The sequence below is a fragment of the Quercus suber genome, unplaced genomic scaffold, assembly GCF_002906115.3.
Source record: "Quercus suber isolate HL8 unplaced genomic scaffold, Cork oak 2.0 scaffold_143, whole genome shotgun sequence".
NCBI lineage: Eukaryota > Viridiplantae > Streptophyta > Magnoliopsida > Fagales > Fagaceae > Quercus > Quercus suber.
Genome location: NW_027069604.1, coordinates 508,742 through 533,571, shown reverse-complemented (window position 1 = coordinate 533,571; position 24,830 = coordinate 508,742). Strand labels below are relative to the sequence as shown.

The window sequence follows — 24,830 nt, the reverse complement described above, 5'->3', positions numbered from 1 at the left end:
GGTCCATTTTGTCCACTTTCGTACTATTCGGTCCATTTTGTTTACTTCGGTCCATTATGTCCACTTCCGTTCTATTCGGTCCATTCACTCGTATTCAGTCCTATTTAGTCCACCTTGTTTCTATTCAGTCCATTCGGTCCTATTCTCTCCATTTGGTCCACTTTGTTCCATTTGGTCTAATTCGATCCATTCAGATCACGTTGATTCATTTTGGTCTACTTCGATCTATTTTTGTGCACTTACATAATGGGAAAAAACATGTTTGGGTTGAAAGCACTTAATTTGAATCCAAATTTATTATAATAAAAAAATCTCAAACTCTTAATATCTAAAATCTTAAGCATAGCATTTATTGTTGCTATGCTTTTGTTAAACCACATTAATGAAGCATTTCAGTCCAATTCGATATGACTAATTTGAAGTGGAAGTCTTTCTAAACATAAAAGTTATGAATATACAAATGTAATCTTTAGGACAATTATTCATTTTTTTTTTATGTCCTTACTTTTAAATTAATTGCATGAATTTCATTATTTATTTAAGCAAAATAAATATACATACATACATACATACATACATATATATATATATATGTATGTATGTATGTATAATTTTTATTTAAATAAATTATTCATTCTTTGAAAGGAGATTATTATGATAATCAAAATTCATATCAAACTTACACTGAATAAGTTTAATTTATTCTCTAAATTTTGTTGGAGAGAGAGAGAGAGAGAGAGAGAGAGAGAGAGAGAGAGAATACTTGTGATGAGGAACTAAGAAATGCTACACCAAAACGTATGAACCTAAAATAGAGTTTTAAAAATCACAATGATTCATCAATATCAAGTAGAATTGCAATAAAGAACAAACAATCAAGAGAAAGAGCAACTTTTTCAAAACAGAATATGAGAGAGAATAATAAGAAATTTATAGAAAATAATATGAAAAGGAAAAAAAAATATAGTAATAAACACCAAATTATCCAAGTCATGTTATGTAATAAAATAACATTGTATTCTTATATACTATCTTTATAATGCAATATGATAACATCTATTAAATCAAAGAGAATAAAAAAGTAAAACAACTTAAAAACACAAAATTTAATCGCATCAACCCAAGTAGAGTTCCAAATAATACAAAATTCATCAATCTAAAGTAGAGATGCAAGAAAAAAAAAATAAAAAAGTCCACAAAAAATGAAGAAAAAAAATGAGAGAGAGAAATAACCTTTTGTGCATGGAAAACGAGAGAAAGAAAGAGAGAGATATAACATTTTGTGTGTGAAAAACATATGAATAGAATGGAAAAGAGAATTGTAAATTTATGGTAAGAGGAGGGAAATAAAAATAATAATAAAGGAAGATAAAGGGATAGAGAAAAAGTGAGATTAAAGTAAAAAGTAGTGGAGAAATCAAAAAGTAAAATGGAAGGGAAAAGTTAGGACCCGTTTGGATTAAGGGAGGAAAAAAGAATCAAAAATAAGAGAGAAAATGTTGAAAATTGGTGGATGATGTGGCTCAACAAAAGCATCAATAAATCTTTTAGATATATATAGATTTCAACAATCTAGTAAATATATGCATCACATAAAGCTTATTAATTTTTCACAGACCTGGTTTTTTGTTTTTTATTTTTTTATATTTATTTATTTTATTTTAGATCTCATCTTGCTCACTGTCAATTCAACTCTTTTAATTGCTTTATTATGCTGTTTTTCTTTATCATATAAATTCTTAAATCTGTCAAGGTAGATAGTGGCTACTTTATAGATGAGCAGTTATTATTATTATTTAATCAATAAGATGATATCATACCAACGGTTGTTTTGCAGGAGGAAGTGCAAATTAAAGCAGTAGAACAAACTGATGCAACGTACCACAAAGACTGCACCAAACCCGAATGAACTGCACCTTTCCTTTCACAATGACTATGCCAAACATTGGCAAGGCAATATGCCAGTCGCTTTTAATCATTTGCATCATATGTCATTGTTATAATAGAAAACATATATATATATATATATATATATACACACATATATACACACAACACAAAATGACATTATGTTGTTGGTCCTCAACATAATTCTAAGAGAACCTTGAACAAGAAAGATAGGAGATCCTCAACATTATGTTAGTATTAGCTAGTTGATTTAGACCAGAAATATATTACTAATGTTTTGTGTCTACGAGAGAACTCTCTCAAGTCTCAATCATTATGAAATTTATAGGTGATTTTTTATGCAAGTAAAATTATATTATTTGAAAATGAAAACAACTTCCACTTACCTTCCCTATGTTTCTAGTAGGAGCATTACAAGCATTAAAAAAGAAAAGAGTTTGACTAACATATCACATATATGATCAGTGTTTACCCAGAAACTACTCAAACATAACAATATCACAGCGGATGTGTAGCTTGATAGTAGGAGTCATCGAATTGCTTCACTTGATAAGTGGTTTGAGCAATTGCCCCAGCAAAGCCCCAGTGGTACATATGGTATTATCCATTACCGTCACGTAACGTGGAATAGATGAGTTCACACTGAAGACTTCCTTTTTCATTCAGCAGATAAAATAAAAAATAAAAAATAAAAAATAAAAAAGCAAAAAAACAAACAAACAAACGATCACAAAGCTCACAAATAGGCAAACAAATCCTTTAATGCTTTCATAATCTCTTCCGAGTACTCAAAATATTCTCATCCTTAAATTGGGTCCAAAATGCTATTTTCCAAAGCTCACAAATAGGCAAATAAATACTTTAATGCTTTCATAATCTCTTCCGAGTACTCAAAATATTCTCATCCTTAAATTGGGTCCAAAATGCTATTTTCCAAAACTCAACAACACCTCAACCAAAAAGAAAGGATAATATTATCAAATAACATCAAAGGGCTAAAGAGTCTAGAATTTCAGGTTATGCACTTCGAACTGCTCCCAAAAAAAAAAAAGTTGCTGTATTCTTGCTGCTGACAATTGTAGTGGCCATGATTTTGGAGCTCCCACTCACTATTGTCTGCAACGGTTAAAAACACCCAATGTGTAAGTCACAATCTCTGAAGTCGGCAGAGGAGATAAGGATTAATCCCAAGCATCAATCATTAGAATGCCCTAGTACATAAAAATAAACCAAGTTTGTAAACAGTAAAAACATTGAAAAAACCAAAGCATATATGAACAAATCAATCTTCACGTTAATAAAAAGCAATTGGTCAGCACTCAGCATCAAGCATTTAACGATGAAGAAGATCAATCTCAAAGTACAACTCCAAGCCATTGAGCTTTGAATAAAAAATTCAACAACTAAAGCATTGTTTTGGGACAAGTTACCAGCCAGAAGTTGGGGAAAAAATTACCTAAAGCTTGAGAATGTACATCTACCTATGGCAAATTACCTAACTAGTAGTTCCTCCACATGACTAGGTACCTCAAAAAAAGGGTATTCAAGACCGGAGGATAACAGTTGCAAAGCAACTGCGATGACTAGGTACCTCAACAAATTGAAACTAGACGTTTTTGTCTAAATGCCTTCACCTATTTGGCACATAAATTGCATTTCAGAATACTAATACTGATAAACTCTCTTTGATGGGCTTGAGACATTTACTCTTCCACAATTTATGTATTGTCTATAGGGCTCCTTGTAAGTTTTCTCTTATTTACTTCTTCTAAATCAAATAACATTTTTTTACTTACCTTGATATCATCTCAACCACCCCAGAACAAGCTTTTGTTGTTTGCTCATTTATCCCTACCATAGATTATTGTCATTCACTCTTTCAACAATTCTTCATTTGTTTAAAAGTATTGACAAAAGAACATTACAGCCACAGAAAACAAAAAAGCTTCTCATCCTTTTTAAAAAGCCATCAAGTGAAGCTAAATAAATTTAAAATTAAAAAAAAAAAGTAAAAGAAAGATCATTTTCCTCTGAACTTACTAATCATCTGTTTCAAATCAAGCATGAGAATTTTGTGGTTAAATGACTAAAGGAGTGTCAGAATTGTGTGGCTAAATAATTAAATTTATCATTGTTTGTGTAATTAGACACCTGCAATCATTGATTTAATCTGTTAGAAGTGGAGGATATGAATTGTTCTTTGATGCAATACATTGAACTGCTAGTTGGGAATCTGATTCTAATCCCAATTCCAAGCCAATTGTAATCCATAGTACTAGTATGGGTACAGATATTCAATTAAAGAGAGAATATCGTTAGCCAACATCCCTTATCAACTCAAAGAATGTACCCTGCACAGGCCAACAATGGAAAGAAAGGCATCATTCTTTGCATAGTATGTCACAGCTTCTATCTAGCCCCCTCTTTTTCTTTCAAACAAATAATGAGATTCCACCAATCTATTCTCAACTAGAGTATGTATCGAATAGTTAACTTACTTACACCTAAAGAAAAATGATCCCGCCCCAACAAATTAAAAGATATATACTTTTCTCAATGCTTAAATCATTCCTATTCCATGCTTTGCCTATGGCCTAAAAAGAATTGTGTGCCAAGTCATGTCATGATCCATGGTGCAGTAAATCCACCTACATACAATTTTGCTTCACTTATTTTGCAATTATATCTGCCCTCTCGGAATTGCTCTGTAATAAAAACAGCTGCTAATACTTAAAAGGCATTGCTTCACTTAACCATTAAATTCCTTTCCATCCCACCACCACAAGAACATGGCTGAAAATGCCTATTGCATTGCAGGGAAGATCGTGCAGCTGCTTGGATCCCTTATTTACGAGGAGCTCAGCTCAGCATGGGGCGTACAAAGCGATCTGAAAAAGCTTGAGTGCACCGTGTTAGCCATTAAGGTTGTACTCTTAGATGCTGAGGAGAAGCAAGAAAGTGACCATAGGCTGAACCATTGGCTAGGACAGCTCAAAGATGCGGAGAATGTCTTGGATGAATTTCAATATCAAATTCTGCAGAAGGAAGTCCTGAAGAGATGCAGGAGCACTCGCAAAAAGGTGGGTTATTTCTTTTCTGGTTCTAATCCACTTGTATTTCGTTTTGAAATGGCACGTAAAATCAAGGGTATTAGGGAGAGAGTAGATGATATTTCAGATCTTAAGGCTGAATTCAATCTTGCTGCACGACTTGAAGATAGGAGGACAACAATTTACCGGAGGGACATCACCCACTCCTTTATTCCTTCTCAAATGTCATCGGTAGGGATGATGACAAAAAAAAGATAATAAATCTTTTGATGCAGCATGATGTTGACGAAAATGTCAGTGTAATTCCTATAGTTGGGATTGGAGGTTTGGGGAAGACCACAATTGCCAAGTTGGTGTATAATGATGAACAGGTGGTTAGACATTTTCAATGAAAATGTGGGTGTGTGTGTCTGAGGATTTTGATGTTAAAAGATTGATAACAAAATCCTAATCAGCAGTTGGTATTGATGAAATTTGAGCATAGATCAGTTGCAATGCGTTTAAGAGAACATATAAAAGATAAGAAATTTCTTCTTGTCTTAGATGATGTTTCGAATGAGGATCATATAAAATGGATTGAATTGAAATTTGTTACTTGGCGGTTGCAATGGAAGTAAAATCATAGTGACAACACGGAAAGCTCTGTTGCACTATTATGAGCATGCAAAGTCTTACAATTTAGATGGTCTATCCCAAAAGGATTGTTTGTCTTTGTTTGTGAAATTGGCATTTAAGGAAGGAGAAGAAAACAATATCCAAACCTCTTAGAAATTGGAAAAGAAATTGTCAAAAATGTAAGGGGTTCCATTGGCAGTGAATACTTTAGCCTGCCTACTCTATTCAAAAGTTGATGAACATGAGTGGATATCTATTAGAGATAATGAGATATGGCATTTAAATCAAAAGGAGAGTGGCATCTTACCTGCATTGATGCTCAGTTACAATCAATTGCCATTTCACTTGAAGCCATGTTTTGCATATTGTTCTATTTTCCCTAAGGATTTTGTATTCAATAATCTTCTCTTGATTCAATTTTGGATGGCACATGGAATTCTTCAATCACCTAAGGATGAAAATCTAGAGTTGGAAGATGTTGGCAACTTGTATATAGGAGCTGTTGTCGAGATCTTTCTTTCAAGATGTTGAACAAGAAAATATCTTGTATTTTACCTTTAAAATGCATGATCTTATCCATGATCTTGCACTCTCAATTGCCAAAAGAGAGTGTTCAGTAGTACCAAGAAGTTCACCCTTGCTCAGAAGTTTGTCACCTGTCATTTTTAGACAATGGGCAAGAAGTTACAACACAATTAGAGAAGTTGAGCAAAGTTCAGACTATTATTTTCCAAATAGACCAATCCATGTCCTTACTTGAAACATGCATCTCAAGATTTAAGTACTTGCGGGTGCTTGACCTGAAAAATTCATCCTTTGAGGTGTTGCCAAGTTCTATCGGAGTTTGAAACATTTGAGATATTCGACCTTCATTCTATCACATAATCAAGCAACTTCCAGATTCCATTTGCAAGCTGCACAGTTTGCAAACTTTACTGCTTGAAAATTGCCACAATCTTGAACGGTTGCCGAAAGGTATAGGGGACATAATCAAGCTCAGGTTTTTATGGTTACAACAAAGCATACCTACTTGTCAAAGAAGGCAGTAGGTGCTTGAGTTCTCTTCGATCTTTGTGGATATGGAGATGTGTGAATCTAAAATGTGTGTTTGAAGGGATGGGAGGGCCGCCTCACCTATCTTCGAACATTGGTTGTTGGAGATTGTCCAAGTTTGACCTCTTTGACATTGAGTATCAAACACCTAACTGCCCTAGAGACCCTGATAATTAGGGATTGTAAAGAGCTTAGTTTGATGGAGGAGCGGGAGAAGAAGACAATCAAGATCTCAAGTTGAGCCTCCAAAATTTAATGTTTTTCGTTTACCAAGTTGGAGGTTTTGCCCCAATGGCTTCAAGGATCTGCAAACACTTTACAGCTCTATGGATTGGAGGATGTGAAAATTTCAGGCTTTGCCGAGAGTGGTTGCCATGTTTGAAATCACTACAGATACTTTGGATTGACAATTGCCCTAAGTTGTCATCTCTACCATAGGGGATGGAGGCACTAACAGAATTGTTGATATATGGTTGTCCTGATTTAAGTAGAAAATGTAGAGAAGATTGCTCATGTACCACAGATTGTTCTTGATGAGGGTAGCGTAAATTTACCAACACAAGATGATGAGGTAAGGGCAGATTTGTCTTGTTATTAGTATTTTTGTCCTATTATTATAATAGTCTTTACAACTTTTTTTTTTTTTTTTTTGTGCTATGAACCCAAACCCCCTATTTCATTTATATATAAATTAAAAAAAAAAAAAAAAAAACCAGCTAAAGCTCTCTGTCCAAATTAGATTCAAATTAAATTAAAACCAAAAATATCTTTTTGGATGAAATTGAATTTCCAAAACTAAACTGGTCTTCTAAATATTTATTTTCCCCACACTGATTTAGAAAAAGAGAGAGAGAGAGAGAGAGAGAGAGAGAGAAGAAGAAGAAGAAGAAGAAACATTTAATCCTATTTAATTCACGGAGGAATTGAATCTTGTTTCTAGAACATTGTGTTTCGATGTTTGGGCAGCAAGGTATTGACACGTAAAATCTTAAATGTACATATTAAATTTTTATTTATTTATTTTTCTTTTGTATAATCATTTTTCATAGTATTATCCTTATGGCTAGTTTTAGATATGCTATATAACTACAAATTTCATTTCAGGAGTTCAATACAAGTCACAACCAATAGAATCTAAATGTTGCTCAATTCAAAGTCACAAGTTCCTTCCATAATTCGTAAGCATTTCTTCATTACAATTTGGATTACAATATGTAAATAAATAAATACTTATGTTATTTAATTTGCTTTTAAGTGATGTAAATAAATAAATATGTTATTTTGCATTTTGTATTTTATGTAAAAATAAACATTTATGTCATTGTAATTCAAAGTAAGATGTGTAAATAAATAAACGTGTTACGTGTATACTACCCTAACTACATTCTTGTGCATAAAGTTGAGAGATCCATGGATTAATATGTTCAAGTATTTGTTCTTACATTCATGTTTTATGATTCTTTTTGGTAGGCACTAAGGACTTTGTGGAATAACAAGCTTAGTTACTAAGAAATGTGGGGTATAACAAACATTGAATAGAGTGATATTTGTATCTAAAATTATAAGTTTTCAGTTCTATAAGTATTAACAAAAGAACATCACTGTCACAAATAACCAAAATGTTCTTTATCCTTCTTAAAAGCCATCAACTAAAGATAAAAACCCCAGATTATTTTGTTTGAACTTATTGCTCATTTGTTTCAAATTAAGCATGCCATATCTAAAGTCATAGTTCATTGACTCTATCTGCCTAGCATATGCCCACATTTCTAGATTTACATTCTCCTTTCTTTTCCTTGGTCATTAAAAGCCCCATTCATATGGTAAGCACAACAGAATAACTTCATTATGTCCTACATGAATGTCCATAACCAACAAGTAAAATATGTTATCGAAACTTAAGCTCACTATAAATCGTTCATGACTAGAAAATATGTTATCAAAACTTAATCTTCATTCATGACAAGAAAACTAACTGTCACAAAAATTTTAAAAAAAAAAAAAATCCTGATCTGATTATTTTCCATCCAGTTAGAAGAACAAAATTGGTGTCATACCCGTTTAATAACTCAACGATAAGACTTATCACTAAATTCATTCAGTTCTATGTCATCCTTGGAATAATTTTTCTTACGCCCATAGTTAAGTTTGTCTCCTTTCAGACTTGTCATGTGACAAAAAGTTTTAAAATACTTTGGGCCATCCTAGAGAAAATGATTAAATGAAAACGATCCTAAATTAACTCAATGTAAAGCATATCAGAGTCATTTGGCGGCTTCGTCCTTTTTGGCCGAAGATCTTTAAGATTATACTCATGTTTTTCCTTAGAATCATATTGAATCCCTTCTAGTCTCCTACTGTTCAAGTGCTTCCAATGAAGGGGAGTCCCTTAAGTATTTAAAACTGCCAGCAAGTATTGTGCAATTCGCTCCTCACCTACCACTGAATCTTTTACAGACCCTTCATGTGCATTTAAGAATTTGGTAAGCATTATCAGATAGAATAAGGAGTACAATGTGACAAAAGTAATTTCATATTGACTTGAACAACTACCCCCAACCCCCAAAAAAACCACATATACTGAAGCTGAATCCAATTTCTTTATTGCAACCAAATCAGCTCAGGTTGAGTAGTCTATGACTTCTCTTAATCGTGATTGTAGAGTCACTTATTTTTGAATGTTTACAACACTGATCTTTCAAGCAAGATTAGCACATCTAAAACTAAAAAAGCATGCAGGTAGCTATGTGTATATGTTTGTGCACATTCACATGTGCACTGTAAGAAATCTCACAAGAAACTAGAGAGAAATTATTTGCAAGAGCATGATACCTGCAAAAGCCGGCTTCAGTTCTGTCTCTATGTCAGGGATCCTTAGGACCAATACACCCGGAGTTTCTAGGACATATATGCTAGGCCGATGCACAATCTGCAGCTTAACAATTCAATGTCAGCATTTAAACATACATAGATGTTGAACCAAAAGAATTCAACAGCAGATCAACAACAGAGGGAGAAAGGAAACAGTAGATAGAATAAAAAATAAGATTTTAAAAAGAAAAGGAAAGAGGCAAATGATTGATGATTTAGCCTGACCTTAAAAACATGTCTTTAAATAAAGTTTATGCAACTGATTCAGTGTTCGTTTGGGAATAACTTATTTAATTTTTTACTGAAAACTTTTTGTTAAAAGTATGCTAAAATATACTTGTATTTTGAAAAAGTGAGAAAAAGTAAGAAAAAGTGAGGATTTAAAAAAGTGTAAAGAAAAACTAAAAAGCAAAAAACTAGTTTATAAACTAGTCCCAAACTAGCTTGTTACAAACTTTTCTTTTTATATAAGTAATGCAATTTTGTTGATATCAAAAAAATAGTGTGGCCCAACTACACACATGAATCTATCAAATCAAAAACAGAACATAATGGCTGACTATGCAAAGCTGACATCCAGTCCAACAAGGTTCTAAAGATAAATAATTTGAGATCATGCAAAGCTCTCTCCGTATCCTCAAAATTCCAATTTTTCCTCTCTCTCCATAAGCAACACATCAAACAATGCCGGGGCAACCATCCACAAATTCCCATTCCAATGACGACAAAAACAACCAGGCCAGCAAACTAACAACTCAGCAACATTCTTCAACATCACCCAACAAACTCCAAATAAACCAAACACCATAGACCACAAATTGGCAATAAAACCAGATACCTAAACCAGATAGTTTATTTTCCTATTCATGTAAAGCTACAAATGCTTGCCAGCTAAAAAAGAAAATCAAAAGTAAAAAAATAAATAAGAATTAGTAAGACAGTTAGCAAAATTGGGTTGGGGCGTGGGGGCAATCAACCAATTAAGTCAGAAATAAATTCCTTGCAATCAGTTTGCTTCTCATAAAAGCAACAACATCAACTGTGAAAGACACAAGAAACTAGACTTTCAGTCTCTCTTTACTTTCTAAGGTAATAAACCATAAGACACAGAATCTCTTCACCTTGTATCCAGCAATATCTTGAGTAACACCAGGAGTGGGACGACAGTAGCACGCTTCATCTTCTCCTGCACTATGAAAGAAAACAAAAGCAGTTATTGTTCAATAAAATTTAATAAACTTCCCCATAGTTCCATTTAAAGACAATGACATTTAAACATAATCTAGCATAACATAGTAACAGCTTACCAGGAAAGCAAGACGATGCAATTTGATGGATCGAATTAATTAAAACTGACTTAGTAACGTTAGGAACGCCAACCATGAAAATAAGTAGAGTAGCTTCCCTTGAAATCACTTCCTTCGGCTTGAACTCCACTAGCTTGAGAAGCTTTTGGTACATGAACCATGATAAAACACCATCATCACCTCACGCATTCTAAAATATTAGAGAGAGTGGACAAAGACACTGATTGACACTGACACAGACATTGAAACAGACAATATAGGACACGACACGAAAGCACCATAACTCTTGAAAAATTAGGACAGGATTGCTACAACAAATAATTAATTAAATGAATAATATATCTTCATATTTATAGACATATTTTATGTTTAGTTTAAGTTTTAAAAGTAAATAATTACTGTCAAAATTTTTTAAAACATGTCTAAAATCAAATGAATCTTTTTTAAATAAATAAATAAAAAAAATGCTAAAGTTCCATTTTAGTCTCTTGACATTTACTTCAATTGTCAAATTAGTCCTTAAGATTTATTCTTAGTAAATTTAGTACTTCATTTTGTGAAAATGAGATAATAATTCGGTCCTTCTGTCCAAATCTTTTATTAAAAAATATACACATATTTATACTTTAGTGCATTCTGTGTAAGAGATCAATAAATTATTAAAATTTATTATCACACCCCTAGGTTTTTTTTTTGTGATTAGAGAATGTAGTAATCCCAAATTATAATAAATGCTCTAAATTAACCCTTACCCAAAAAATAGAAGAGCCTCTGAGCACGCGCATGAGCGCGTGCTCAGAGGCTAGTATTCCGTAATTATTATCCTTTTTTTGCCAATTTTGTTTATATAGTAATCAACGTGTTATTAATTGGAAGATAATGCTATAATTTAATATTAACCTATATGGGGAGGAAAAAAAGATCCATTGAATAAATCTTATAAATAGTGCATATAATGAAAATACATAATGAAATCGTAACAATAAAACTATTTACAAAATACATGAGGTGACCTTTACAAAAGCTATTGTGAAAAGATGATGGATCAATGTAGAAAAGTGAAATATTTACATCAGGTAAAACTATAAAATAAGTCATTACATCTGAAACATAGAATATGTGAACTTATTAATATTATGCCGGCTACGGTGGAGAAGTTGGTGGAGCAATGTCATTTGTTTCACATTCTAATTACAAGTATTTGTTCTTACATTCATGTTTTATGATTCTTTTTGGTAGGCACTAAGGACTTTGTGGAATAACAAGCTTAGTTACTAAGAAATGTGGGGTATAACAAACATTGAATAGAGTGATATTTGTATCTAAAATTATAAGTTTTCAGTTCTATAGAAAGTATTAACAAAAGAACATCACTGTCACAAATAACCAAAAAGTTCTTCATCCTTCTTAAAAGCCATCAACTAAAGATAAAAACCCCAGATTATTTTGTCTGAACTTACTGTTCATTTGTTTCAAATTAAGCATGCCATATCTAAAGTCATAGTTCATTGACTTTGTCTGCCTAGCATATGCCCACATTTCTAGATTTACATTCTCCTTTCTTTTCCCTGGTCATTAAAAGCCCCTTTCATACAGTAAGCAGAAAAGAATAACTTCATTATGTCCTCCATGAATGTCCATAACCAACAAGTAAAATATGTTATCGAAACTTAAGCTCACTATAAATCATGACCGGAAAATATGTTATCAAAACTTAACCTTCATTCATGACAAGAAAACTGTCACAAAAAAAAATAAAAAATAAAATCCTATTCTGATTATTTTCCATCCAGTCAGAAGAACAAAATTGGTGTCATACCCTTGTAATAACTCAATGATAAGACTTATCACGAAATTCATTCAGTTCTATGTCATCCTTGGAATAATTTTTCTTATGCCCATAGTTAATTTTGTCTCATTTCAGACTTGTCATGTGACAAAAATTTTTAAAATACTTTGGGCCATCCTGGATAAAATGATTAAATGAAAACGATCCTAAATTAACTCAATGTAAAGCATATTAGAGTCATTTGGCGGCTTCGTCCTTTTTGGCCGAAGATCTTTAAGATTATACTCATGTTTTTCCTTAGAATCATATTGAATCCCTTCTAGTCTCCTACTATTCAAGTGCTTCCAATGAAGGGGAGTCCCTTGAGTATTTAAAACTACTAGCAAGTATTGTGCAATTCGCTCCTCACCTACCACTGAATCTTTTACAGACCCTTCATGTGCATTTAAGAATTTGGTAAGCGTTATCAAATAGAATAAGGAGTACAATGTGACAAAAGTAATTTCATGTTGACTTGAACAACTCCCCCCAACCCCCAAAAAAACTAAATATACTGAAGCTGAATCCAATTTCTTTATTGCAACCAAATCAGCTCAGGTTTAGTAGTCCCTTAATTGTGATTGTAGAGTCACTCATTTTTTATGTGTGTATATGTTTGTGCACATTCACATGTGTACAGTAAGAAATCTCACAAGAAACTAAAGAGAAATTATTTGCAAGAGCATGATACCTGCAAAAGCCAGCTTCAGTTCGGTCTCTATGTCAGGGATACTTCGAACCAATACACCCGGAGTTTCTAGGACATATATGCTAGGCTGATGCGCAATCTGCAGCTTAACAATTCAATGTCAGTATTTAAACATACATAGATGTTGAACCAAAAGAATTCAATAGCAGATCGACAACAGAGGGAGAAAGGAAACAGTAGATAGAATAAAAAATAAGGTTTTAAAAAGAAAAGGAAAGAGGCAAATGATTGATGATTTAGCCTAACCTTAAAAACATGTCTTTAAATAAAGTTTAAGCAACTGATTCAATGTTCATTTGGGAATAACTTATTTAATTTTTTGCTGAAAACTTTTTGTTAAAAGTATGCTAAAATATACTTGTATTTTGAAAAAGTGAGAAAAAGTGTAAAGAAAAGCTAAAAAGCAAAAACACTAGCTTATAAACTAGTCCCAAACTAGCTTGTTACAAACTTTTCTTTTAATATAAGTAATGCAATTTTGTTGATATCAAAAAAATAGTGTGGCCCAACTTTACACATGAATCTATCAAATCAAAAACAGAACATAATGACTGACTATGCAAAGCTGACATCCAGCCCAACAAGATTCTAAAGATAAATAATTTGAGATCATGCAAAGCTCTCTCTGTGTCCTCAAAATTCCAATTGTTCCTCTCTCTCCATAAGCAACACATCAAACAATGTGGGGGCAACCAGCCACAAATTCCCATTCCGATGACGACATAAACAACCAGGCCACCAAGCTAACAACTCAACAACATTCTTCAACATCACCCAACAAACTCCAAATAAACCAAACACCATAGACCACAATTTGGCAACAAAACCAGATACCTAAACCAGATAGTTTATTTTCCTATTCATGTAAACCTACAAATGCTTGCCAGCTAAAAAAGAAAATCAAAAGTAAAAAAATTAATAAGAATTAGTAAGACAGTTAGCAAAATTGGGTTGGGGGGTGGGGGCAATCAACCAATTAAGTCAGAAATAAATTCCTTGCAATCAGTTTGCTTCTCATAAAAGCAACAACATCAACTGTGAAAGACACATGAAACTAGACTTTCAGTCTCTCTTTACTTTCTAAGGTAATAAACCCTAAAACACATAATCTCTTCACCTTGTATCCAGCAATATCTTGAGTAACACCAGGAGTGGGACGACAGTAGCACGCTTCATCTTCTCCTGCACTGTGAAAGAAAACGAAAGCAGTTATTGTTCAATAAAATTTAATAAAATCCCCATAGTTCCATTTAAAGACAATGACATTCAAACTACATAATCTAGCAAAAAAATAGTAACAGCTTACCAGGAAAGCAAGACAATGCAATTTGATGGATTGAATTAATTAAAACCTACTTGGCAACATTAGGAACGCCAACCATGAAAATAAGTAGAGTAACTTCCCTTTAAATCACTTCCTTCAGCTTGAACTCCACTAGCTCAAGAAGCTTTTGGTACGTGAACCATGATAAAATACCACCATCAGTCATCACCACACACATTCTAAAATATTAGAGAGAGTGGACAAAGACACGGATTGACACTGGCACAGTCATTGAAACAGACAATATAGGACACCATAACTCTTGAAAAATTAGGACAGGATTGATACAACAAAGAATTAATTAAATGAATAATATATCTTCATATCTATAGACATATTTTATGTTTAGTTCAAGTTTTAAAAATAAATAATTACTGTCAAAATTTCTAAAAACATGTCTAAAATCAAATGAATCTTTTTTAAATTAAAAAAAAAAAATGCTAAAGTTCAATTTTAGTCTCTTGACGTTTACTTCAATTGTCAAATTAGTCCTTAAGATTTATTCTTAGTAAATTTAGTACTTCATTTTGTGAAAATGAGCTAATAATTCGGTCCAAATCTTTTAGCAAGTTAAACAGTTTAAACATGATATATGTTTAATTCTGTTAAAAAATATATACAATCATCAAACAATAAGATCTATGAAATGACAATGTTTTTAGTAAAATTTGTAATTTAAAATGAATGCTTAAATTGCATCATTGGCTAACAGATTTTTTTATGTAATGATCCTATTGAGTAATTTTTTACATGGTGAGGGAATCAATTGAATTTCAACCTCCCAAAAAGAATCCTCCTAACAAAAAACAAAGAGGACACGCGTGGAGTGTCCAGGCGTGTCCGACACGGACACGAACTCGAGGTGTCCGTGGTTGACAGGTTGTTAGCACGCTATATTCACTAATAACAAACCTTGTGCACAGAGGTTTTGATATGGGCATTAATGGCGATGCAATCTTGATGACGTTTGTTAGGGTTGTCCAAGTCTTTCTTTTTTGGCGGAGAAGAAGGGAATGAGGACTTCAACGACAACACCCGCGTGTCTCTGATGGGCCCATCACCACCACCACCGGTGTTGAAACCCAATTTCAAGCCCATAATCTAACACACAAACAATAACATGTTGTATGGTTTTGCCGTTTCTGAAGGAACAGTGTCTCTTTTTTTAAGTGGCTACTGGCTACTTCCTTGGTAGTGGAGCTACTCGTAGATAACGTACAGCAAAAAAATAAAGAAAAAAAATAAGAGAGAGGAATAACATTTTGTGTGCGGAAAATGAGAGAGAGAAAGAGAAAGAGAGAGAGAGAGATAACATTTTGTGTGTGAAAAAAGTATGAATAGGATGAAAAAGAAAATTGTAAATTTATAGTAAGAGGAGATAAATATAAAAAGAAAAAGAATAAAGGAAGACAAAAAGACAGAGGAAAAGTGATATTAAAGTAGATGGTAATAGAATAATGAAAAATATAAAATAAAAAGGAAAAGTTAAGGCCTGTTTGGATTGAAGGAGAAATGAAGAGGAGTGGAGGGAAGTAGAGTAGAATTGACTGAAAATATGCTAATTTTTGGCTAAATATACTTTATTCTACTCTCCTCGTTTCCTCTCAATTCAAACAGACCATTAGAAAAAGTATAATAATAAGTTGGAAAATTAATAAGGAAAAAAAGAATTAAAAATAAGAGAGAGAATGTTGAAAATGGGTGGAAGATGTGGTCATTGATGTGGCTCATAGTCAATTCAACTCCTTTAATTATTTTAATATGTTGTTTTTCTTTATCATATAAATTCTTAAATCTGTCAAGGTAGATAGCAGCTACTTTATAGATGGACAGTTATTATTATTATTAATATTTATGTACAGTACTTAAGTGTTGTTCCTTAGATTCTTTTCTTAAGATTCTGTCACGTGGCTTTCTTATAATGAATGGAAGTATACTTTTTAAGTTAAGCAGCTACATGACAAAATCTTAAAAAGATAACCTAAAAGGCAATACTTAAAATATTGTATATAAGTTTTGTCCTACTATTATTATTATTATTATTATTATTATTATTTTGATAGGGCAGTTATTATTATTATTATTATTATTATTATTATTACTTAACCAATAAGATGATATCATACCAACGTTTATTTTGCAGGAGGTAGTGCAAATTAATGCAGTAGAACAAACTGATACAATGTACCACAGGGACTGCACCAAACCCGAATGAACTGCACCTTTCCTTTCACAATGGCTACGCCAAACATTGGCAAGGCAATATGCCAGTTGCTTTTAATCACTTGCATCAGATGTCATTATTATAACGGAAAACATATTTATATATACGACAGCTAAATGACATTATCTTGTTGGTCCTCAACATAATTCTAAGAGGCCCCTGAACAAGAAAGATAGGAGATCCTCAACATTATGTTAGTATTAGCTAGTTGATTTAGACCAGAAATATATTACTAATGTTTTGTGTCTACGAGGGAACTGTTTTAAGTCTCGATCATTATGAAATTTATAAGTGATTTTTTATGCAAGTAAAATTATATTATTTCAAAATGAAAACAACTTCCAATTACCTTCTCTATGTTTCTAGTAGGACCATTAAAAAAGAAAAGAGTTTGACTAACATATCAAATATACGATCAGTGTTTACCCAAAAACTACTCAAACATAACAATACCACCGCAGAAGTGTAGCTTGATGGTAGGAGTCATTGAATTGCTTCACTTGATAAGTGGTTTGAGCGATAACCCCAGCAAGGCTTCGGTGGTACACGTGATATTACCCATTACCATCACGTGACGTGGGGTCGATGAGTTTACACTGAAGACTCCCTTTTTCATTTAGCAAAAAAAAAAAAAAAAAAAAAGAGATCACAAAACTCACAAATAGGCACACAAATCCTACAATGCTTTCATAATTTCTTTCGAGTACTCAATATATTCTCAGCCTTAAATTGGGTCCAAAATGCTATTTTCCAAAACTCAACAACACCTCAACCAAAAAGAAAGGATAATATTATCAAATAACATCAAAGGGCTAACGAGTCTAGAGTTTCAGGTTATGCACTTCGAACTGCTAAAAAAAAAAAAAAAAAAAAACTTGCTGTATTCTTGCTGCTGACAATTGTAGTGGCCATGATTTTGGAGCTCCCACTCACTATTGTCTGCAACGGTTGAAAACACCCAATGTGTAAGTCACAATCTCTGAAGTCGGCAGAGGAGATAAGGATTAATCCCAAGCATCAATCATTAGATTGCCCTAGTACATAAAAATAAACCAAGTTTGTAAACAGTAAAAACATTGAAAAAACCAAAGCATATATGAACAATTCAATCTTCACGTTAATAAAAAGCAATTGGTCGGCACTCAGCATCAAGCATTTAATGATGAAGAAGATCAATCTTTAAGTACAACTCCAAGCCATTGAGCTTTGAATAAAAAATTCAACAACTAAAGCATTGTTTTGTGACAATTTACCAGCCAGAAGTTGGGGAAAAAATTACATAAAGCTTGAGAATGTACATCTACCTATGGCAAATTACCTAACCAGTAGTTCCTCCACATGACTAGGTACCTCAAAAAAAGGGCATTCAAGACCAGAGGATAACAGTTGCAAAGTAACTGCCATGACTAAGTACCTCAACAAATGGAAACTAGACATTTTTATCTAAACGCCTTCACCTATTTGGCACATAAATTGCATTTCAAAATACTAATACTGACAATTCTACACAAACACAGTGATGTTCAGCTTATAAACTCTCTTTAATGGGCCTGAGACATTTACATTAGATGCCCTATGTAAGGTTGCATACAACTAACACACATAATATATGGGAAAACTATTGTTAACTAACATCTTATGGAAAGAGTGCATTAATACAGATACTTAGGTCTAAATAAAGAAGATGCGCCTCATTTAGAAGGCACCTAAAGCCTCTAACATCTATCAAGCAGTATTTTACACTCTTCTGCTCCTTTTTTCCATTAACCCCATTCTAAAAGTTCTTAGGACTTGACCACCAAATATAGCTAGTTTATAAATTCTTAAGATAATTTTGAAAATTTTGCCAGAAAATCACCCAAAAAGAAAAGAGAAAATTACTAAAAGCCCTGAGCATGAAACCACCTTTCACTCCCCTAAACCTGGGAGTAGTATTTGTTAAATATTCCAATGCACCAATCTATGAGCTTCCTTGAGCTAAAAAGAGGTACAACAGAAAAAGGAAAAAATATACATACATATATATATGCGCGCAGGAAGGAGAATATAAGCAACTCTGCTAAACCGCAGATGTGTAGCTTGATAGTAGGAGTCATCGAATTGCTTCACTTGACAAGTGGTTTGAGCAATTGCCCCAGCAAAGCCCCAGTAGTACATGTGATATTACCCATTACCGTCACGTGACGTGAAATAGATGAGTTCACACTGAAGACTCTCTTTTTCATTCATCAAAAAAAAAAAAAAAAAAAAAAAAAAAAAAAAAAANCCAAAAATTACTCAAACATAACAATACCTCCGCAGAAGTGTAGCTTGATGGTAGGAGTCATTGAATTGCTTCACTTGATAAATGGTTTGAGGGATAACCCCAGTAAGGCTTCGGTGGTACGCGTGGTATTACCCATTACCGTCACGTGACGTGGAGTCGATAAGTTTACACTAAAGACTCCCTTTTTCATTTAGCAAAAAAAAAAAAAAAAAATGAAGAAGATCACAAATAGGCAAACAAATCCTACAATGCTTTCATAATTTCTTCCGAGTACTCAAATATTCTCATCTTTAAATTGGGTCCAAAATGCTATTTTCCAAAACTCAACAACACCTCAACCAAAAAGAAAGGATAATATTATCAAATAACATCAAAGGGCTAAAGAGTCTAGAATTTCAGGTTATGCACTTCGAACTGTTCAAAAAAAAAAAAAAAAACAACTTGCTGTATTCTTGCTGCTGACAATTTTAGTGGCCATGATTTTGGAGCTCCCACTCACTATTGTCTGCAACGGTTAAAAACACCCAATGTGTAAGTCACAATCTCTGAAGTCGGCAGAGGAGATAAGGATTAATCCCAAGCATCAATCATTAGATTGCCCTAGTACATAAAAATAAACCAAGTTTGTAAACAGTAAAAACATTGAAAAAACCAAAGCATATATGAACAATTCAATCTTCACGTTAATAAAAAGCAATTGGTCGGCACTCAGCATCAAGCATTTAATGATGAAGAAGATCAATCTTTAAGTACAACTCCAAGCCATTGAGCTTTGAATAAAAAATTCAACAACTAAAGCATTGTTTTGTGACAACTTACCAGCCAGAAGTTGGGGAAAAAATTACATAAAGCTTGAGAACGTACATCTACCTATGGCAAATTACCTAACCAGTAGTTCCTCCACATGACTAGGTACCTCAAAAAAAGGGCATTCAAGACCAGAGGATAACAGTTGCAAAGTAACTGCCATGACTAAGTACCTCAACAAATTGAAACTAGACATTTTTATCTAAACGCCTTCACCTATTTGGCACATAAATTGCATTTCAAAATACTAATACTGACAATTCTACACAAACACAGTGACGTTCAGCTTATAAACTCTCTTTAATGGGCCTGAGACATTTACATTAGATGCCCTATGTAAGGTTGCCTACAACTAACACAGAATATATGGGAAAACTATTGCTAACTAACATCTTATGGAAAGAGTGCACTAATACAGATACTTAGGTCTAAATAAAGAAGATGCTCCTCATTTAGAAGGCACCTAAAGCCTCTAACATCTATCAAGCAGTATTTTACACTCTTCTGCTCCTTTTTTCCATTAACCCCATTCTAAAAGTTCTTAGGACTTGACCACCAAATATAGCTAGTTTATAAATTTTTAAGATAATTTTGAAAATTTTGCCAGAAAATTACCCAAAAAGAAAAGAGAAAATTACTAAAAGCCCTGAGCATGAAACCACCTTTCACTCCCCTAAACCTGGGAGTAGTATTTGTTAAATATTCCAATGCACCAATCTATGAGCTTCCTTGGGCTAAAAAGAGGTACAACAGAAAAAGGAAAAAATACACACACACACACATATATATATATATATGCGCACACACACACACATCACAACATCCAATTGACCACTCAGGAAGGAGAATATAAGCAACTCTGCCAATGCCAATGTCATTGGAGCAACATAAATTTACTACTCCACAACTGTTTCATTCATTTATTGTACATGGTATAGTACGTATGTGTGTATGCATGCGTGCGCAAAACATGAAAATTATCCTTTCTCACAAATAAATGTGCATCACAGAGAAAGAAAGGGTATGCTGGTCCCCCCCCCCCCCCCCCCCCCCCCCCACCCCCCGGGGGAAGTCCTTAAGAAGGTCACCATTACAATATATAGACACATTAAAATTTTCAGTTCAATTCCGATAAAATGTAGCGACCAACACATCTCCATGGCTTTTCACCAATCAAGATTAACTTATTCTACTTCTAGTTTAATATCTCAAGCCAAATTATGGTTGCAGTAGCTTTATGTGTCCTAGAGACATTCATTGCAAAGTAATATGTACACAGCACATCATTTTTTTTTTATAGGTAATATGTACACAGCACATCATTCCATCAAAAGGAGGTATGAAATGTCTTGTTCACCTCCTTGCCTGCATTGCCATCTATAAAATTCAATTCTACAATTACAGTTGCCCAAAAAGGATTGATTGAATTATAAAAAAAATTGAAACGTGAAATACAGTTAAATCCTATTTGTTTTTTGCAGAGGGTTTAAAGCAGAAAATTCACCTACTCCTTACTTAAATTACAAAAGAAAAATATAGACTTCCACAGAGAATAGAGGAAAAAATTCCCTGGCAGAAGGTGTCAATCTTCCAAAAAAAAGAGAAACAAGAATATACAAGGATGTTTCGTAATAAATAAGCACGAAGAGCCTTCAAACTGTCAGAGGCAATCATAGTCCATGAGAGAAATGACAAATAACCATAGAAGGTTAGAATATAGATATACACATACATACATATATAAATGGTTAAACAAACACACAGCAGAAGCTCACAGCAGTGAGTCAAAAATTCATCACATAACCATTATTCAGTACTCATTAAAAAGGGACGTAAGAATCTTATTAGAAACATTACCTTATATCTTTTTCTTTTTTTTTGGAGAAGTGCTTATATCTTTTACCATATCACATGCTACTCCATTAATAAAACATAAAATTCTTAACTCAACTTCTTAACTTGTAGCATCACAACATAATTTTTTTGATAGTAATAAGACTTTTTATTAAAGGAAATGTACACTCTAACCTATATGACTTAATCACAACATAAAAATGACCTATATCACTAAATCTTTCCAAATATCACCAGTTTCAACCAACTATAGGATGGTACAGAATTCTGCACTTAAAGGATCTATAAAGCCATCGTAGTCCGGCCAAGAAGGCATGCCAGTTAAAAGGGATGGTATGGTGGTTCATGATTGACCAATGATCACATTAAACTCAGAGAAATTCATGCAGTAAATAAAACTTCTACAACAACAGTTTGCCTTATGTCTGATGGCATAATTTGGGACTCCCTAAAAAGTGAAAGATAAATCAATGTATGTTTTGAACACACAGCACAATATCATCAAATTACATGACTGGTCAAGAATTTACTAATACTAACACTAACACTAGAGGGCATGCAAATTTGTTCTTTACCTAAATATTCATTTAGGTAAAAATAATAAGTCAGCCAAAATTCCAATTCTCACATCCAAGAAAACAAAAGGAAGACAAAATTCTAATTCTCATTTAAGTTATGTAAGATTAAGAACCATTACCCTTCAAGCTTGTGCAACCACCTCCTTCTCCTCCACATCATTTGTAGCAGCATTTGGCTCTGCGCCCTCAGCATCCTCGGTGGGCGGCTGAACCTGCTCGTCCTCCGGCAGTGGCTCCTCCACGTAATCATTCTCGAATGCATCAGGGGGCACTTCATAGATTCTAACCTGTGGTTTGGCTGGGTCTTTCACAAGCACATACTTCCCCTCATTCAACTTCATACACAAGTCCACAATGGACTTCACAATCCCCCACATATTCGAAGTATTCAAATTAATCTGTGAAGCAAACTCCCTTGGCTTGTACCCGACAACTGCCAATATCACATGGTTGAAATGATCACGAGGATGAACCCGAGAGACATACCCCAGTTTCATCATATCGGCACTAGCTAGCAAAGCCTGAGCCGTCCATTTGGCCATCTTATTGGCATTGTTCTTTAGCTCAGTGGCCAACACAGCACCTCTCTGAGTCTCGAGCTTCTGCCTCCAATCAACACCGGAGTATTTGGAGTCGAATTCGTTGAGTGCATTCAGAGTTAAGAAGGACCTCTGATTGTTAATCTCAACAACACTCTGTACCTCACACCGAGCCACCAAGTACATATCGTTGTCGAGCTTCCAGCGCCTATAGCGATATGCCACAGAGGCAACCTCTTCTCCTTCGCTGGCGAAGGGGTTAGGCTCTTCGAATGCGACCTGTTTCCCATCCCTAATGAGAACCTGCTGGGAGAAATTCTGGTTGATGTAAGCAGCCTCCACGCCGAGGGAATAGGAGGAATTGATATCGTCCTTGGCCTCAGGCAATGGCTCCTGAGAGGTCTCGTGGACAGAAAGCAAATCGAGCTGAGAGCCATCGCGCTTATCGAAGAACAACTTGTTCCCGACCCTCTGGACCACAATGTCCCATGAGTAAACAGACCTGGGCGCACACATGAGGGTAGAGAGGATGGTGTCAGTGGCAAAGACGGTGGCTTTGTCCTCGTTGGCGAGGCGGCGGATGACAGGGTCATCAGTGGTGGTAACCTTGAAGAAATTACGGTTTTTGAAGCGTTCAAGACGGCGCTCATTCTTGGGAGTGATGCGGTCAAAAGATCGATCGTAGAACTCGAGAGCACCGCAGAGGAGGAGGTCCTCGGGTTCAGGGACGGAGAAGGAGAGCTTGGAGAAGGTGGAGAAGGGGATCTGGTCAAGCATGTTCCATTCGGGTTGGATGTCGACGGAGGATTTCAAAGGCTCTCGGCGCATCATGTTGTTGGCGTTGGAGCGGTTATTGTTATAGTGACGGTCGCGGCGAGCGCGTTCCTTCTCGGCCTCACGCTTTTTGGCTTCAACTTCCTCGTCGCGGCGTTGAGGGAGCTGGCGTTGTTGCTGGAACCTCCACTTAGGGCCGAACTTGGGCTTAGGGGGAGGCTTGCCGTCGACGAGACGGAAGGAGGAGTCGTCATCGGCGGCGGCGGAGGAAGGGAAGGAGTCGTCGTTGGAGAAATCGAAGACGGAATCGGAAGGGTTCTTGGAGCGGTTCTGGTTGGGGTTGTTGAAGTTGGTGCGAGTCCAGTCGGCGATACGGCCAAGCTTATCGGAACGGGAGAAAGGGGCGAAGGGGACGTTGACAGGGAGGTTAAGGTTGAGATTCGAGGAATCAGGAGGGCCCCATCCGTCTGGGTTGAAGGGGACTTCTCCAATTTCGAACTCTCCTCCTACCATCATTATTTTGTTTTCTTTTGTTTTGTGAGAAATTAGCTGATGGAGTGAGTGATACAGCAACAGGCAACAGGCAACAGGCAGCGGCTTTCTTTGTAAAACCCAAACACAGAAAAGAAAAGAGTAGAAAATTGAAACCCCAACCCTACGTGATGCTGTTGATATTGATATAATCGCGAAATACCATTCATACCCTCTTTATTTATTTTTTTTTTTAAAGTTCTTATTAGTTCCTGACTGTATTTATTATTAATCAATTAATTGAATCGAAACCGGACCAAATAGAAATAGATAAAGAAAATAACCAAAAAATTTAACATACACGCACAGGTGATCGAATCTCTCAAGGTGGGATCTCTCTTTCTCTCACTATTTTGGTTTTTCATAATGCTCTTTCTTTTGTTTGTTGAAGTCATCTGTTTCTACTTTTCTTCTTTCTAGCTTAGTAAATGACGCCTGCTACTATATCTAGTGTATACTAAATAAATGTATATAACGCAGATCCTTATTATCCTTGTTATTCAGATGCTAAGAATGTTGTAGCTGTTATTTGTTATAAGCACAGACTGTTCACCATTATCAACATGATGTTCTTTTTATGCAATAAACTTTG

The 24,830-nt window shown here is 34.5% G+C and overlaps 1 protein-coding gene, 2 long non-coding RNA genes and 1 pseudogene across 4 annotated transcripts; all 4 read right to left on the bottom strand.

The window, feature by feature from the left end:
* Window positions 1–2,653: 2,653 nt before the first annotated feature.
* On the bottom strand, window positions 2,654–6,194 carry LOC136068945 (uncharacterized). Its single transcript, XR_010630241.1, has 3 exons — window positions 6,129–6,194; window positions 5,881–6,021; window positions 2,654–3,119 (listed from the first exon to the last, which is right to left on the bottom strand). It is a non-coding gene; the product is annotated as an uncharacterized LOC136068945 (long non-coding RNA).
* Window positions 6,195–9,209: 3,015 nt separating this feature from the next.
* On the bottom strand, window positions 9,210–10,794 carry LOC112017786 (uncharacterized). Its single transcript, XR_010630244.1, has 2 exons — window positions 10,619–10,794; window positions 9,210–9,555 (listed from the first exon to the last, which is right to left on the bottom strand). It is a non-coding gene; the product is annotated as an uncharacterized LOC112017786 (long non-coding RNA).
* A 1,213-nt stretch (window positions 10,795–12,007) lies between these two features.
* On the bottom strand, window positions 12,008–16,510 carry LOC112040799 (short integuments 2, mitochondrial-like; annotated as a pseudogene).
* Window positions 16,511–19,384: 2,874 nt separating this feature from the next.
* LOC112040753 (eukaryotic translation initiation factor 3 subunit D) lies at window positions 19,385–24,358 on the bottom strand. Of its 2 annotated transcripts, none has more exons than XM_024073650.2 (2): window positions 22,514–24,358; window positions 19,385–19,660 (listed from the first exon to the last, which is right to left on the bottom strand). In XM_024073650.2, the coding sequence occupies exon 1, from the start codon at window positions 24,221–24,223 to the stop codon at window positions 22,517–22,519; it is 1,707 nt and encodes a 568-aa protein (XP_023929418.2). In that variant the 5' UTR covers window positions 24,224–24,358; the 3' UTR covers window positions 19,385–19,660; window positions 22,514–22,516. The 2 variants fall into 2 exon arrangements, with proteins under 2 accessions (XP_023929418.2, XP_023929417.2); XM_024073649.2 differs by having other exon boundaries at window positions 19,385–19,755; window positions 22,514–24,356.
* Window positions 24,359–24,830: the final 472 nt, after the last annotated feature.